The sequence below is a fragment of the Motacilla alba genome, chromosome 2 (genome assembly GCF_015832195.1).
Source record: "Motacilla alba alba isolate MOTALB_02 chromosome 2, Motacilla_alba_V1.0_pri, whole genome shotgun sequence".
Lineage (NCBI taxonomy): Eukaryota > Metazoa > Chordata > Aves > Passeriformes > Motacillidae > Motacilla > Motacilla alba.
This window is the reverse complement of record NC_052017.1, coordinates 136,921,116-136,936,317: the sequence shown is the minus strand read 5'-3', so window position 1 is coordinate 136,936,317 and position 15,202 is coordinate 136,921,116. Positions and strand designations below refer to the sequence as shown.

The window sequence follows — 15,202 nt, the reverse complement described above, 5'->3', positions numbered from 1 at the left end:
CTTCTGCTGTTCAATATTGCCCTTAGTTCCACTCCCTATCTATCATATTCAAGATTAAGTATGAAGCATAATAGCCACTAACTTAGTTAGTGCCTGCAGATTTGTCTTGTCAGGGGAATTGTTATTAGCTTGGTTTCATTTGAAAGATTATAACTTCATCTCTCAACAGGCAGAATTTTCTCATTAAAGCCCAAGTAATAACAGTCAGTGTAAAAAAAAAGTGACTCTGTACTATTTAGTGATAATGCTGCCCAGGCTTGTGATAGAAACTACAACTAATGACTGATTCTTTCTTACCATTCAAAAATCAATCTTCATTTTTAGGGCCTCTAATAAATTATACTAGCGTGGCTCTTGCCATGAGAAGTCTGAAAATGAAGTATGATGTGCTTATTTTAGTAATTTTCAAATAATTTTTCAAAGAAAAAAAATCTTAAAGAAGAAAACATTTTTCTACAAAGAGTGAAAAATTATTTTGAAACATTACATATTGACAAATAAATGAAAAAAAGTCAGTCTCTGGGGTCTTGCTTGGATATTTTGTGTTTATATTAGTTATATGTGAATCTCAAATACTAATGAAGTAAGTTTTTGCACTAAGAGTGGACATGAAATAAGAAAAGCACTAAAGTTTGAAAGTGATCAGAGTAAGTCTAACCTTTGATCAGGTGTAGTATCTGTACTTCAAAAAGTATTTAAATGAATGATGAAAGACATAGAAAAATATACTGAAATTATCCAGAATAAGGCATGAAGGAAACTTCATTTGCTTGCTTTAAGAGAGAGAAGGAAGCTATAGTCTATAGGTTCATAAGTGGAGGAGAGGGTCTCATTTGAATAATATAGGTCAATAAACTAAACTGAATAAAGTAAAATAGAATAAAACACAACAAAGTAGAATTGGAAGCTGGAGTTATACTAAATCAGGTCAGGGACATTTTAAAGAGTGATGGTATTTAAACACTGGAACAACTTACCTAGGAGTGCAGTGAATCCTTCAACACTGGAAGTACAATGTTGCTCACATAAAACAGACAGTTTAAGACAGAAGTGTTTAAATCAAGACAGACATCTTCAGAAAGATATATCATCTTCACATAGCAGTTATAGCCTGGCACAGCCAGTACTGAGTGTTCTGTGGCCAGAATTATTCAGAAAGACAAAACAAAGCTTGTAATGGTTTCTTCTGGCTTTAAGCTTTCTTTTTTGGAGATACACTTTTCCTATTTCTAACGTTTATTTAGTAAGTGTCATTATGGTTACAAGACATATGTAGGCAAAGCTCAGACTGAAGTTTAAAAAAGAAAGGTGTTGAGATTGTGATTAATCATGTAACTCTGGGTGTGTATTCATATCACACAAGTAACAAACCCAGTTGCTTAAACTGAGAGGCTGGGCTTCAGTAGTTAGGGATGAAAAGAGAGAAACTCCTTCCAATGGCAGCTAATGGTAGTCAGCACTCTCCCTATTGCCCACACAGGTGGCTCTGGAGACATGCCTCCAAAGGTTAGCTGTTGTTTCCTGGCAAAGTCCCTAAAAAGAAGGAACCCTTTTCCCTGTCCCAGATACTGTGTTTTTCAACTGGCAATTAATTAAAGAAACAAGGTAATTTTCTACTGGGTCAGTTCCCCGTTTATGGCTTACAGTGCAGTTGCAGGAATTTTGGCCCAGCATGAGCAAAGGGATATGGATATGTGACTTGGGAGGTGCAGAACAGTGCAGCACAGTGGGTCCAGCCTTTGTGCACCATCCCAGACTCGGACAGTTACATGCAGGTCCAAAAACTTCATTCTTCTGGGTTCACATCTGGAGGTGTGATCACAGTTTCTCTTTATATCTGGGGATTAAGTAGGGGTAGAAAGCCATGCTCATCCCACTAGCTTCATGAGGTTTTATCAGATCATAAAAGAGCATAAACTACCAGCTTCATTTTCCAGCAGTCAACAGAGAAAAATCCTTATTTTTTTTGAGTTTTATAAAGCATCCCATGATCTAGGAACTTCTGCTGCTCAAAATGGCTGGGTGGGAAAGGAGAAAGGAGGCGAGAGACAAGTACAGCCTCCATTGTTATCATGCAATTTTCTGTGCTTAAGATATGCCTTCATCAGAAATTAAAATAAAACTCCTCCTGCTCTGAAGAAGCTGATAGCAATATTTGTCTGGGCATTTTAGAACAGATAAGATTCTTGAGGTTTCTGTGTCTTCTACATCCATAAAGAGATGTAAGTGCTACCACTCAATTGAAATTAATGAGAATTAGGCACCCAAATGTATTTGTGGATTTGAACCCTTATGTTCTAATTACTGTGGCAATTAAATATGTGGAAAAACAGGTTCAGCTGCTGAAATCTTGTCTACACCAAACCCTGGTGAAATATTTATGTTAATTTTCTTTCTAGACATGGCTTGAGTTTGCACTGATGACTGTGCAAAACCCTTCCTGACTGTAGAGGACAAGTACAATATGGAAGGCCCTGAAACTAATCCTTGTGCACTTGGCTTAGAAAAGGTCGTAAGATACATATTCATGAACTGTGTGTCTTGCTGAGTGAGACAAGCTAGTTACAAACAAAATAATAAAAAGTAAAAATGACCAAGTATTACTTAATGTAAATAGTAGAATATAGAAGAAGCTGATTTTTCCTAAACTGTTTCTGTAGTAGATCTTCATAAATCAGCTGTTCACTGTACTGATTTCTGAAGGCCACAAGACTATATAACCAATATTTCATGCAATAGCATATACATCTCAATTATTTTTTCATAAGGAAAGCAGGAAATAAAATGGCTGTCTGTTTAATTTGCAGACTCTTTGCTGTTTGAGGCCAATATAATTACTGATATTATTCTTATGCATGTACACACCACTGAAGCACTAGTGTTAAAGGAGACACCTTCGTTCTGGATTTTCTAACTTCAAAGTAATGAAATCCTTAACTTCAAACCACAAAAATGAACTTTTCAATGTTAAGTACCGAGTCCTAGTGTCAGTGTATAGAACAACCTTGGCCAAAAAAGCCCAATTAGGCCATGTAAATGAAGTGCTTTTTCAGCCAGTCCTACTGGGAAAACCAGCTTTGTCTGAATGGTTGTAATTACAGTTGATGGGGAAGGGGGAAAACAAATTTGCTATGCATGAGCCCTTACCAAGTAGCCTTTTTTTCTTCTAACACTTGCATATCTACAAGAATGGCACTATGAAGGGAAGGAAAAAAAGACTTTGTCCTTATATGGGTTCTTTTTCTCTTCAAGAATCTCAATGATACATGGAGTTTGCTATGGGAGAGGTGCTCCTTTCTCTGATACTCCTTTTGTTTACTTTTCTCTGCCTGACAGCCTCACTGGGCTGCTTGTCATAATTAGCAGCCTAGGTACACACATCTCCATAAAAGCTGTACTTCGTAGCTTGTTTTAAGCCAGTACTTCTATTTTCATATTTGGGTCCCTTCTTTTGATTCACACCCTCAGAAAAGCATGTGCAAGTCAAATCACACAGTGATGTGCAAAATTCCCAAATCAGTGTTTTTTCTAGTATTTCCGAAGTGTCACTCTCTCTTCTCTGTGTCTGTTCTTGAGAATGAACACCCCACTGCTGGTCTGGATTCAGTCGGTGTATTATATCACCTGCATTCCTTAAAAAAGAGTTAATTTTTCAGTGCAATAAATTTACTCATCTGAATTCACATCACAGTGCGCAGCTTACTCGCTCTATCTCTGGATTGCTAGTTGGGCTGTCACTATCTCCTGGCAAGGAAAAACAGGGCACCAGACCAGTACCATTACCTCCAGGGATGCTTCCTATCTGCCATTCTGGCTTCTGTGACTAAGGGCTCATGAAGGTCACATAGCTCTTTCTCGGATATAACTTTCATATTCTCTGTATTTGTTTTTACTGCTCTAATTCTTAAATAGTGCAGATTGATTTCTTCGCATATCGTATGCATCAGTTTTTCAAAAGGATGCCTCTTCCTACAAATATAAAGCTATTAATCACAAATGTTCTATTTACAAGTTACTGTATAAGTGACTCTTTCATATATTAGTCATAATGTAGTGCATAGCTTTATTTCCTTTATTTAAAAATAACTAATGATCCTTATTTCAATTAGTATGTTAATGCCAATAATATCAGTGTGTTTTGCCATGCTAAAGAACTAAGAGGGAAGGGATTGGTCAGAGATGAGTTACTTGGCTTGAGATGTTTTTTGTTTTGGCTTAGGTTTTTTTTGTTGTTGTTGTTGTTGATTTTTTTGTTTTGTTTTTTTTTTTTTTTCACTTGATGCATACACTGACTGGAAAAAAAATAACATATGCAGGAAAATTGCACAAACTATCCAAGTTTTTCCCCAGCTTATTAAGGGTATCTCTGGCCATTGTTAAAAAGGAAGTTTTAGCACATAAATATTTTAGTATGTCATAGGGTAACTGTCTGTTTTATGTGAGCAATGAAAGGAACTAAAAGCAGTGGAGTCAGGAAGGAGAAAAAAAATTGAAGTTGTAAAGACTACTTTTTTTCCCCTCTGTGGGATCAGTTTGTCCAGGCATTGAAGTAGACAAGGACACACATGTTTTCTGGGTCATGATCTGCACTTCACCACATCAAGATCCCAAGTGTAAACAAATGCTGATCCATCAGCATTATTTTTGCCTGATTCATGCTGTGCTTAGTAAAACCTTGCACACAGGCACGTGATCCAGCTCCTGAAGAGTGAGAGGTATGAACAGAAATGAGGTTTCTATGTGAGAGAGCTGAACCAAGTGAGCTAAGGCTGCTGCTCCCTGTGTAGGTTGTGCTCTTCCTTAAAGAATGACTTTCCACAGGACAACTCTTTCAAGACTGATAACCACTGAGGAAAATGAAGCAAACTCCTGAATAAGTTTGAAGGATGCCTACTGTTGTTTCATGTTTTCTGACAAAGGCACTGGCACTACCATTTCACAACTGCATATTAATCTTGGTGTCAACAAGCCTTAGTGTTAATCAAGGTGGCATTCTTGTTAGGTTACCTGTTTCCAAAGACTAACCATTAAAAGAGTTGGGGATGGATACTAATTCTTATGCAGAGGTCAGACAGAAAGTGGGTCAGGCTGCGTTTCTCACTCAGATCAGAAAGCTCCTTTGAGTTGTCTCAGACCAGGAACAAGTTATAGCCGTCATGCAGACTATGGGAGAATAATGAAATCTCCAAAAGGAGGAATTGGATCCTGGGCAACTGGCTGTAGCTGGCCTTTCTTGATCAGGGGGATCAGACCTGATGACCACCAGAGATCCCTTTCAGCCTCGGACATTCTATGATTCTATGAACATGCTGATTTTTCTTCCTTTTTGCTGTAAAAATTCCCTAGAATGCAGTGGTTCATCAGATCTTTGCAAGATGGAGTGGCTCATGATACAGAGGGTAAGGCCAGATTAAGGTCAAAGCCCTTCCTTACATGAAGGACTGAGCACTCTGAAAGTTAGATAAATTAGTCTTGTTAAGTGTAGTTATTTGTGTGTTCTTGTGTGTGCTTAGACGTTTCATAGGAAACAGAGAGAGACTGCTAAAGACCACTTGTTACATTGCCATGTTTACCTTGAGTGACTTTCCCTCCATTTGTAATTGGAAAATAGTGACACCATCTTGGTAATTTTACCAATGCACTGTGTGTCTGAGATTTCCAAGTGCTATTACTTCACCTCCTGGGCCATATATTGTGGCTATGCATTTGAGGTTCATAATGGAATGGAAAGTGCACTTTTTTACAAAGTGAAATATACATATTTGCAAGATATTTTCTTTCCCTAAACTAAATCTGAGACCTTGCATCAGTAGCAATGTGAATAAATCTTTTTTTTTTGTAATAAAAGCATGTTGTTTGTAGTCTGTCACATTAAAATAAAGATTTGAACATGGTTAGAAGTCACAAGGAGAAAACAAAAAAGTATTTACAAGAAATCAAGTGAAAGAAAATTCCTTTTGAGCCAAACACTTCAATTGTACAGAACTATTGCTTTATATTAGGAGACACTGTAGAGAGTTTTAACATTACTGTGTTCAGAACACTGCAATTATATAGCAACAAACCTTAGGAATAGCATTGAAAAACACTTGCATATAGGACCTAATGTAAAAACTACTAAACTCACTTATAGCTTTTTTTTTTTTTTTTACTTCAGAACACTTTTAACCAATCCAGATTAACCTTCCCAGAAATGCTGGAAATGCTGGAGGGAGGATGAATATGGAATTGAGGGAGGGAAAGGTAGTGGCTCTGTCTGGCAGCGGGTGATGACAAGACAGGGGGCTCGGGTTGTTTTGATTTGCTGATCTTGCAGTTGAGATGTGGGAAGAAATGCTGCCACTTCTTTCATTGATATTTGTTGGGAGACACTCATCATGTATTACTTCATATGTATCTGTATGTGCATGTGAGGCTTTTCAGAGCTTTGGATGAATGCCTTTTACATAGCATTTTAAAGATCAAAATCTATACAATTATGTGGATTCCTGCATGTAAATGATTTCAGGGAGTCTGGTGTTATAGCATTTTTAATTTTCTAGTAGATTTTATGATAGTGTAAAGTGATAAATTATCTTTTGCGGCTGCCAGAGTTATTTAACTATCTGCAGACACACCATTAGCAGGAGCAGTCTGTGCCCGGTCGGTGCTCCTCATCCCTCCCCACGAGACTGCTTCCAGGGAAAAGGGTTTCTAGGCACTGCAGTGCCAGGCCCTTTTGGCAGCAGTGCCACCGGGCTGCGGGGAAGTACCAGCCAGCCATGGTGCGCTGCAGTCAGGAGGACATTTTTCTACCCCACAGTGGAGAAAGCTACCAAACAAGCATTGCTTATTATTGACTTTCCATTGCTACTGGCCTGTGTTAAAACCAGTGACATAGAAAAGAAAGGTTCCATTTCCCATTACCAGATATCCAATCCCCCTAGAAAACATCTGTTGAATCTGGGATGATGCCATGGTATTAGCTCTTCAGTTGCATGCTGTTTCATTGGCTGTTCTCAGCGCTGCCCTGTCTATCACAGCGCATAATCTCTTTTCAGAGACGTTTCAACCACATCGTTAGGGTCCCCAGTCCCATTTCTTTGAAAATCAGTGGTAGTTTTTAGCCTTTGGCACACAATTTAAAGTTTAGAAACTTGACTCTGTGCAGGGTGTAAGACAGGGAACAAAAGTTTCCCGACGATTTCATGTGACAAAAGTTGTGCAAAGAAAAGAAGTGGGTCTGCAGAAATTCTGCAAGTTGCCGTGTCTATGATCCCAAGAATCTCGTACTGGAATGCCTCAGACACATAACTAAGTGCTTCTCAAAATGTTCATTACTGAAGACAGTAAAAGAGAACTGTCTTTAGAATTCAAGTAATATACTACCAACCAGAGGGAGAATAATACAGAAATATTTTCTTGATGATGTGTGCTAAAGCAGCAGGCATTTAAGAGCAACAGATGTCAATCTCTGAGGTTTTTGTAAGGAATTGCAATTTATGACGTGTTAGGGTAAACAGTTGGATTATATTTCTGAAATGCATGTTCCATCAGGTAAAATCATTGTGATTATAGGCCCTAGTACTTTCAGTAAGTTATGCACTAAAAGGCTGAAATTGTAAAACAAGTATGCTTATGCTTTACTGTTAATCCCTCTTTGTATCTACGCTGAGTAAACTACAAGAGAAACTGCATTAAACAATAAAGGCAAAAATGGCATGTTATGTCATCTTGATAAACAATGACTGTTATACTGTTTTCCTTCAAGAAGCAACTGTGACTGGCCTCTGTATTCTCCCTCAATAGAGAATGTGCCTGACTGTAAAAAAACCCAGAGGATTATTTAGAAGTTACTTTGTTCATGCCTCTCACTGAAAGCAGCACTTTCTGATTCTTCTTGCTTTGCTGCTTTTCCTTCATTTCCTCACCTCTTATCTATTACAGAAAGCTGAACTTGTTATTTCAAAAACAACCTACCTTCATGCAGACTACAAGTTTTGAATAAAGTGAAATAAAAATTCTTTTCAGTGGTTTTGGAAAAGTTTGACAGCAGAAGATAATAAATGAAAATAAATCTACAACATTTCTCCTAATGCAATTTGTGGCATGTCAATGTCAAAGCATTCTAACAACAAATCAACAGATATTTGAATGAAAACAATATACATAACTTATTTTCCTATATTGGAAACAACTGTCAAACAATTATTGTATGACTTCATGAATTAGTTGGCTTTTTTGAAATATTCCTGCTAGGAATAGAATTAAAAAAAAAAAAGGGGGGGGGGGGGCAAGCCTATATGGGCCTTTGAGCCTGAACATATTGTGTCAATCATAGGCATATGCAATGTATCTAAGCCATGAGGTAAAAATTTTCTTTGTAAATTATTTCATAAATAAATAATTTGCCTGAAAAAAGTCTATAAAAATATTTTTTGCCTTTGTTAAGTTCTCTACAGTTCTTTGTGGTGAATATAAACAGATTCATATTGACATCTGCTTGATCTGCTTTATTTTAACTTGAAATGCAGAATGTATCATGAAAGCGTTTCTAATAAAGATATGGTAACAAACTTTTTCTGAGAGATAGAGTATTTCATTCGAATTGTCTACTTGAAACTATGAAGACACATGTTGTGTCCTTCTCATTTTTGTTTATGAATGGCTTTGCAGTTTCATTTTAAAAGTGCATGCACAGAGATACTTATGTCCTTTAAAAACACATCTCTATAGTTCTGCTCTACAGGTGAAAAAAGGTGTGTTTGTTATCACACTTTACACACGTTGAAATCTGGTTTTTTTTGCTCTTATCGACCTTCACAGTTTGTCTGTCATAATGTGAATAAAATTTGGGAAAGCTACAGCCACACATAAGAACTGGCTGGGATTTAAGGTGCGAGGGGGGGGCATCATCTCCTGGTTGAAAACAAAAAGACATTAATAAATCTCACTAGAGCAGAGAAGTCTAGGGAAAAAACTCTTCTTTAAATATTTTCCACTCAAGCCCCGCTTGTAAGATGCTTAGCCAAGTAACCTGCCTATTTTAACCCTTCCTATGCAAGACATATGCCAAGTGAACAGTCATTTGGGGCTGACATGCTCAGTAAAAAATAATAAAATTAAAACTGTTGAGAAAAACATGTTTGAATTGATGTGACAAAAATACTTGCTTTTCAGAGTTCCATATTCTCTAAAGTTTGTGGAAGGGGCTTGTCTCTTTACTGTGGTTCAGCCATGGTATTTGCATTTTGTGAAAAAGTAAATTTATGATGTCAGGAAAGGTTGTCAGTGCACATATGAGCGAGGTGCTACCAAGTATGAGGTACTAAAGTATCGAGGCATACTTTGTAACAAATTTTAAATTTCAGGACTGCTTTCCTTCCCATTCAATGTATGTCTCTGCAGCTCCGAACTCATTTTCTGTAGAAGGGTATAGAGAGAATACCACACGTAATCAGTGAGTTCCCCTTTCCCTGTGCTGGGGATCCTACTGTGTCTGCCTAATCATGCAAACTTCCATTTTCAACATGACAAGTTCACCTCTTGTATGTGAATTACTGCTTTTCTATTCATAAAGTGCTTTATCAGACAATCCTACAAAAGAACTTGAGGGAGAAATGTGTTCCTGGGTGATTTACACAAGCAATTACTTTACAAATCTGCCAGTGGATTATATTAAACATGTATGAAGAATATTTAAGTTTGGAGCGAGGGCTGAGAATGCCATAAGTTTTACAATAGGGTTTCATTTGCGTCACCATGTAACTCTGAAGGTTTTATGCTTTACACTTCACTGGTATTTGAGAGTAAAATTGTAAGGAAAAAGTTCAGTAATTTCAAATATTTGGGGGAAAGCAGCTTCAACTCTCCAACTGTTATAATTTAGCTATTTTCCAGCTTCTTCTTTGAATAATATTAGTAGTTGCAAGCAAGCAGAATGCATCTATTTGAATGTGAAATCAGCTTAAAACAACTTGCATGGGAGGAAAAGCATGCCATATAAAGTCACCTAACTGCAGAAAAATTGTGTCCAAATGCCCAACAAATGTTTACATAGTTTTTAACGCCTACTATATTTGGGGTTTTAAAACCCTTTAATAAGAACCTTTTATGTACTGGTTCTCCTTGGAGATTGTTTTTACATTGACATGCAGACTTCTAGCAGTTCATAGTATGGGGGATATAGGAGTATTTCGAATTGAAAAAGTTCTGCACAAGGAGGAGAAGTTGTGAGGTTTTTCTCGGATCAGCTCGAGGCTGACCTGCGACCGGTATCAAAGCGCGGGCGGTAACGGGACTGTTCATCGCTCAGCCTGGGAACTGTCTGCCCACCCGCCTCAGCACCCGCACACAAACGGGGGGCACGGGGCAGAGAGGTGACACTGAATCTGCGGGAGCCCCGAGCAGGGCTGGTGTCTCCCGAGGGCGGCAGCTACCGGCGCGCGTGGGTCGCGCCTTTTATCCCCACCGCCACCGTTTCCAATTCCGCAGGGCAGCCGCGGGTCCCAGTGACAGCCGCGGGCACAGCCGCCTCCCGCGGGCCGCGCTGGGGGCGCGCCTGTGGCCTGCGGCTATCCCTGCTCCGACTCAGCGCAAGTCCCCGCGGCCGCGGGGCGACGCGCCCCCTCCGCTCGCCCGGCTCGGCGGGCCCGGCCCGCGCTGCCCGTGGCCGTGGCCCGGCGGCGGGCGGAGGCGGCGGCGGGGGGCGGCGCGGGCCGCGCGGCGGGGCCGCCTGCACTGTCTCTTTAAGGGCGCTCCGTCTGGGGTGGCGCTTTCCTCCGCGAAGGCTCCTTTGATATTAATAGTGTTGGTGTCTTGAAACTGACGTAATGCGGGGAGACGGAGGTCCTGACAAGCGATAACAGTCCCGATAACGCGCCGGCCGCCCCGCGCTCCCAGGCCGCCGCCTCGCTGCCGGCGGGGCCGCCGCGCCGTGCCCCGGCCCTCGCCCCCCGGCCCGCCGCGCCCCCGCCCCCGCGCCGCACCGCACCGCCCGCCGGCGGGCCCGTCGCCCCCTCCCCGCCGAGCGGGGCCGAGGGGGGAGGCAGCGGCGCCGCGGCCCCCCGCCCCCCCCACTCCTCGGCCACCGCCACATAATCCGCGTCCAACTCCGCCGGCAGCAGGAGACGGTTCATGGCTCGCGCCGCGGCTCCACCATCTTCCAGGCTGCCGGGGCTGTTGCTGCCGGTTAATCAACAGGTAAGCGCGGGGGGGCGCGGGCGGGGGCGGCGGGGAGGGCGCCGCGGCCGGCGGGCCGGGCGGGGGCGGCGCGGCGGCGGCGGGCGCGGGGGGGGGCGCGCGCGGGGCGGGGGCGCGGCGCCCGCGGCAGCGTGGCGTGTGCCCGGGGGGGCAGCGGGGGTGCACCCCCTCCCCCAAAAATACCCCCCCCCAAAATAAAAACAACAACAACAACAACAACAACAAAAGCGGCGGGTGGGTGGGCATAATCCCAGGCAACGGGGGCTGCTCGGATTTCACAGGCTTCTCTCGGTGCATCCCCCCCGCGCCCCCCATTCCCCCCGCCGGAGGGTCAAAGCCATGTGTGATGGCTGGAAATTGGCGACTTCAAAACGGCGGTAGCCCCGCTGGAGTCGGGAGGGTCAAGTTCAGCGGCGGCGGCGGGCAGGGGGAGCAGCCCCCCGGCGCGGAGGCGGGGAGGGGAGCGGCGGCGGCCGCGGGCTGGTGCGGCTCTGCTCTGCCCTCCCCTCCGCGCCGCTCCGCGCCTTATCTCCGCGGCCGCCGGTTCCCCGGCACCGGGGCGCTCGGGGGGAGGGGAAGGGAGACGCGGGGGGTGGAAGTAGAAGACGAGCACAGAGGGTTCGCATCCGATGGGCTGCAGTCGCACAGTCCTGCTGCTCCTGCCGCTGCTGGAAGTTTTAATGGGGATCATGACAAACGGGGCACAGAGACACCATCATGAAGAGTAGTAAGTTTGGGAAAAACTTTTTTCTTTTTTTTTTTTCCCTTTTGTTTTTCTCCCTTTAAATTTTTTTCCCCTTCCTATTTTTCCTCTCCTTTCCCTGGGACACATCGGGAGAGGCCGAGTGCGGAGCGGTGCTGCTCCGGGAGAGGGGCTTGGGATCCCTCCCGGTCGCACCGAGGTAGCAGGCGACATAGTGGTGGTGGTGATTTTTTTTTTTTGCTTAGTTTTTTTTTTTTTTTTTTTTTTAATCAGAGACAGAGAGACGTAAAACTTTTCCCTTTTAAAGGCGAAGCCCTTCTGCCAGCGCTGCGTCCCCGCGCCCGGCTCTCCCTGCCTGCCACAACTTCGTGGAGCGTCTCACCTCCCCGCCCCCCGGCCCGGGGGCTGCGGCGGGGGCTGCCCCCGCTGCAGCCACCCGCGTGTGGCTTTCCGAAGGGAGGAATGAATGGAGGCGAGGCCGGGGCTGGAGGGGCTGCGCTGCCGTGGGCGCTCCGCGGCCGTGGCCGGGGCGGGCGATCGTGGGTCCGGGGCAGCGCAGGGTCTGGCCCGGGGACTGCGGCCGCTGCGCGCTGCCCGGGGACACGAGAGGCTCCCCGAGGGGGCTTGACATTTCGGGGGCTTTGTTTATCTGCCTCCCTGCTGCAAATCACGGCGCTCAGACACCCCGGCACTCCTACGCGGGTTCTAGTGGGGCCCGCTAGTCTCCTTTATCTTTTTTTTTTTTTTTTTCCACGACCGGTTGTGTTTTCTGTCTGCAAATGGCAAACTTCTCCAGTGCCCTGACTGAGCTAAGCTAACTAAGTGATAAGCTGGAGAGACGTCTCCCCTCCATCACTTCTTCTCCGCCAGTGCGAGCACCTTGCCTGGCAGAGCAGGAGCCGGGTCACCCCAGCACCCTTGGGGAACCAAGGCGACAAGTCCCTTCCGAGGGGGAAAGATTGTCTTGTAAAGAAAATGTAAGCTGCTCTGCAGACTATGCTGCCTTCACTGCTCTTACGCTACGCAGCCCATTTTGAATGTTGATGGAAAGAGACAATAATTTAATGTGTCTCAGGTTATATTTAATTGAGTTCAGTAAAGTCTCTCAAGGAACCATCAAACTTTTTTGTCATTCGGCCTGTCTTCAACTACGGCTGTGGATGTTGGTGGCATCATGTTACTTTCCTGTTGGTTTTAGTAAAAGTTGAACATTGAGAGAAGACTGCCAGAGTTAAAAATGCAAGGGGCAGCAAAGGAAAGTAGTGGTAAGAGCCAGTTCCTGACGTGGACAAAATGAGAATAAAAGTTACAGTAGTCTTCTGAACTGCAGTCTGTGTTTGCCTCATGTTCACAATCTGTGTGTTAGGTTAGACAGCTCTCTCAGATATTCCACCAGAGTGACATTTAAAAAAAAACCTCCAAAGAGTGAAGTGTTTTTTTTTTTTTTTTTTTCAAAGTACTCTGGGTCTATGAGTAAACACACGGTTTGTGTGAGAACATCAACTATTTCCTGTAAATTGTGATGCTGACAAGACTGTCTGGAAATGATATCAACACTTTGAAAGATTTTTTCTTTCTATTTTAACCACTGAATGAAAGTCTGTTAATAATATGGTCAAACCAAACAAGTGGAACCTTTCTCTATAAAGGGGAAAAACAAGTATTTTTCTTTTTTCCTCTTGAATAATGTATACCTGCCTGAGGTTTGCCACAAAGAATCAGTGATTCTGGAGTTCAGTAGTGCATCAGTGCCTGTATACAAGTTTATCCTCAGACTGTGACAACAGAAGTCTGCTTCACCTTTTTAAAATCAAGGGAGATTAGACATGAGAAAACAGTCAGTTCCTAATCCACCCTGTTCTGTCTGATTATCGCTTTTTTTTTTTTTTGGTTGCGTATAATAACTTTCTCTGTTTTAAACTTTGCATATACGTAGTCACAACAAAGTAAGTAAAGGGCAAAGTTGCATCAGCTTTTAAGTTTACATGTATTGCCTGTGATCCTCTAAAACAGACTCCAAATAACACTGAGCAGTCTTTGCCTGTGAGAGTATGGCTTTTTTTTTTTTTTTTTTTATTTCATGGCACTGTTAATAAAGGAAAAGAATGTAAATGACAGCTTCACAGATCTGAGACTTCTTTGGGCATCAAACGCGATGCAGCCAGGTTATCCTTTCATGTTTTTAATGCATTTTTCGTATAATTTATATGGTAGCTTTATGGGTTGACTTACATTTTTATCAGCGAGAGTAAATTCAGCAACACTTGATGAGTCCCCTAGCAGGATTATTTTCTATAATGTCTTCTCTAGCATTTGTAGTAAACATTCATGGTGCACACTATTATCATGCGTGCTCTGGCTGAGTGTAAAGAACGCTCTTATCCACATATCATGATACTGCCTTTATAACAGCAAAGTACTAATTCTTGTCTGTGGACTGGAGTGTCTGTGACATGCAATTGTTTCTTGTCAAATCTGTGTATTCCAATCATATTATATTTTAATGCTAGTTGACACATTGGGTTTTGTATTTTCAAAGCATTGTGCAAACAATGACTAATTACTTTCTGTTCATGCGAATTACCTCTTTTAGCACTTTATCAGCCAGTTGCTTTGAAATAAAACTATTTTACATTACAGTGTGAAAGAGTTAAAAAATTAGCAGAGACATTTAGGAAAAAACCCAAAATGTAATTACAACCAGGCAACTTTTGGTACGTATTTAAATTTTTCTTTTTATGTGGAACTTTTCTTCTAAGGCTGGGGGGGCTGTATGTGTATGAATATTTATGTTTCTTACAAACTCTTGACAGTATTTTAATGTAATAATTTTAATAGAAACATTCTCAGATCTTAACTGAAGCCACACTGGCAGTATCGCTTTAATAAAGGTTTGTGGGTAACACCAAATATAACATTGCGAGAAGGTTTATGGTTAAATATTTTTGAACATGATAGGCTGGGAATCTGACAACTTTTTTTGTTAGGTGAAAGTATAGTGGAAATGAATTACATTTTTAATGCAGTTTCAAGCAGAACAAACTGCCACCTCGTAGTGAAAGTATTGGGCTTGAACAGAAATATATTCTGATTAAGGTATTTTAACTGGTGTGTAAAATGAAGCCATTCATTCAGTAAACTGACAACTTTCCAGTTGGTGTTTGCCCTTACTTAATTTAGTTTCCTCAACACAACTAGTGAGGTAGTCTGGGTCTGTTTGTGGCCGTCCTGGGCAACTGTAAACTTGGATATATTTGTCCCAAATATTATACCTTGTGAGTTAAAGAACAATTGGTTAAAAAGAATAGCAGGCAGGTA

General features: G+C 42.4%; 1 protein-coding gene across 7 annotated transcripts in view; it reads left to right on the top strand.

Annotated features, from left to right (window-relative positions):
- The first annotated feature begins 11,035 nt into the window (after nucleotides 1–11,035).
- Nucleotides 11,036–15,202, top strand: part of TRPS1 (transcriptional repressor GATA binding 1) — a 214,351-nt gene continuing 210,184 nt past the window's right edge. For 5 of the 7 annotated variants that reach the window (XM_038128270.1, XM_038128269.1, XM_038128273.1 and 2 more), the window contains exon 1: nucleotides 11,424–11,908. In XM_038128270.1, coding sequence (XP_037984198.1) covers nucleotides 11,899–11,908 — 10 coding nt within the window. In that variant the 5' untranslated portion in view covers nucleotides 11,424–11,898. Of the gene's footprint in view, nucleotides 11,182–11,423; nucleotides 11,909–15,202 lie in introns of those variants that run through there. The other 2 variants (XM_038128267.1, XM_038128271.1) reach the window with 2 other exon arrangements.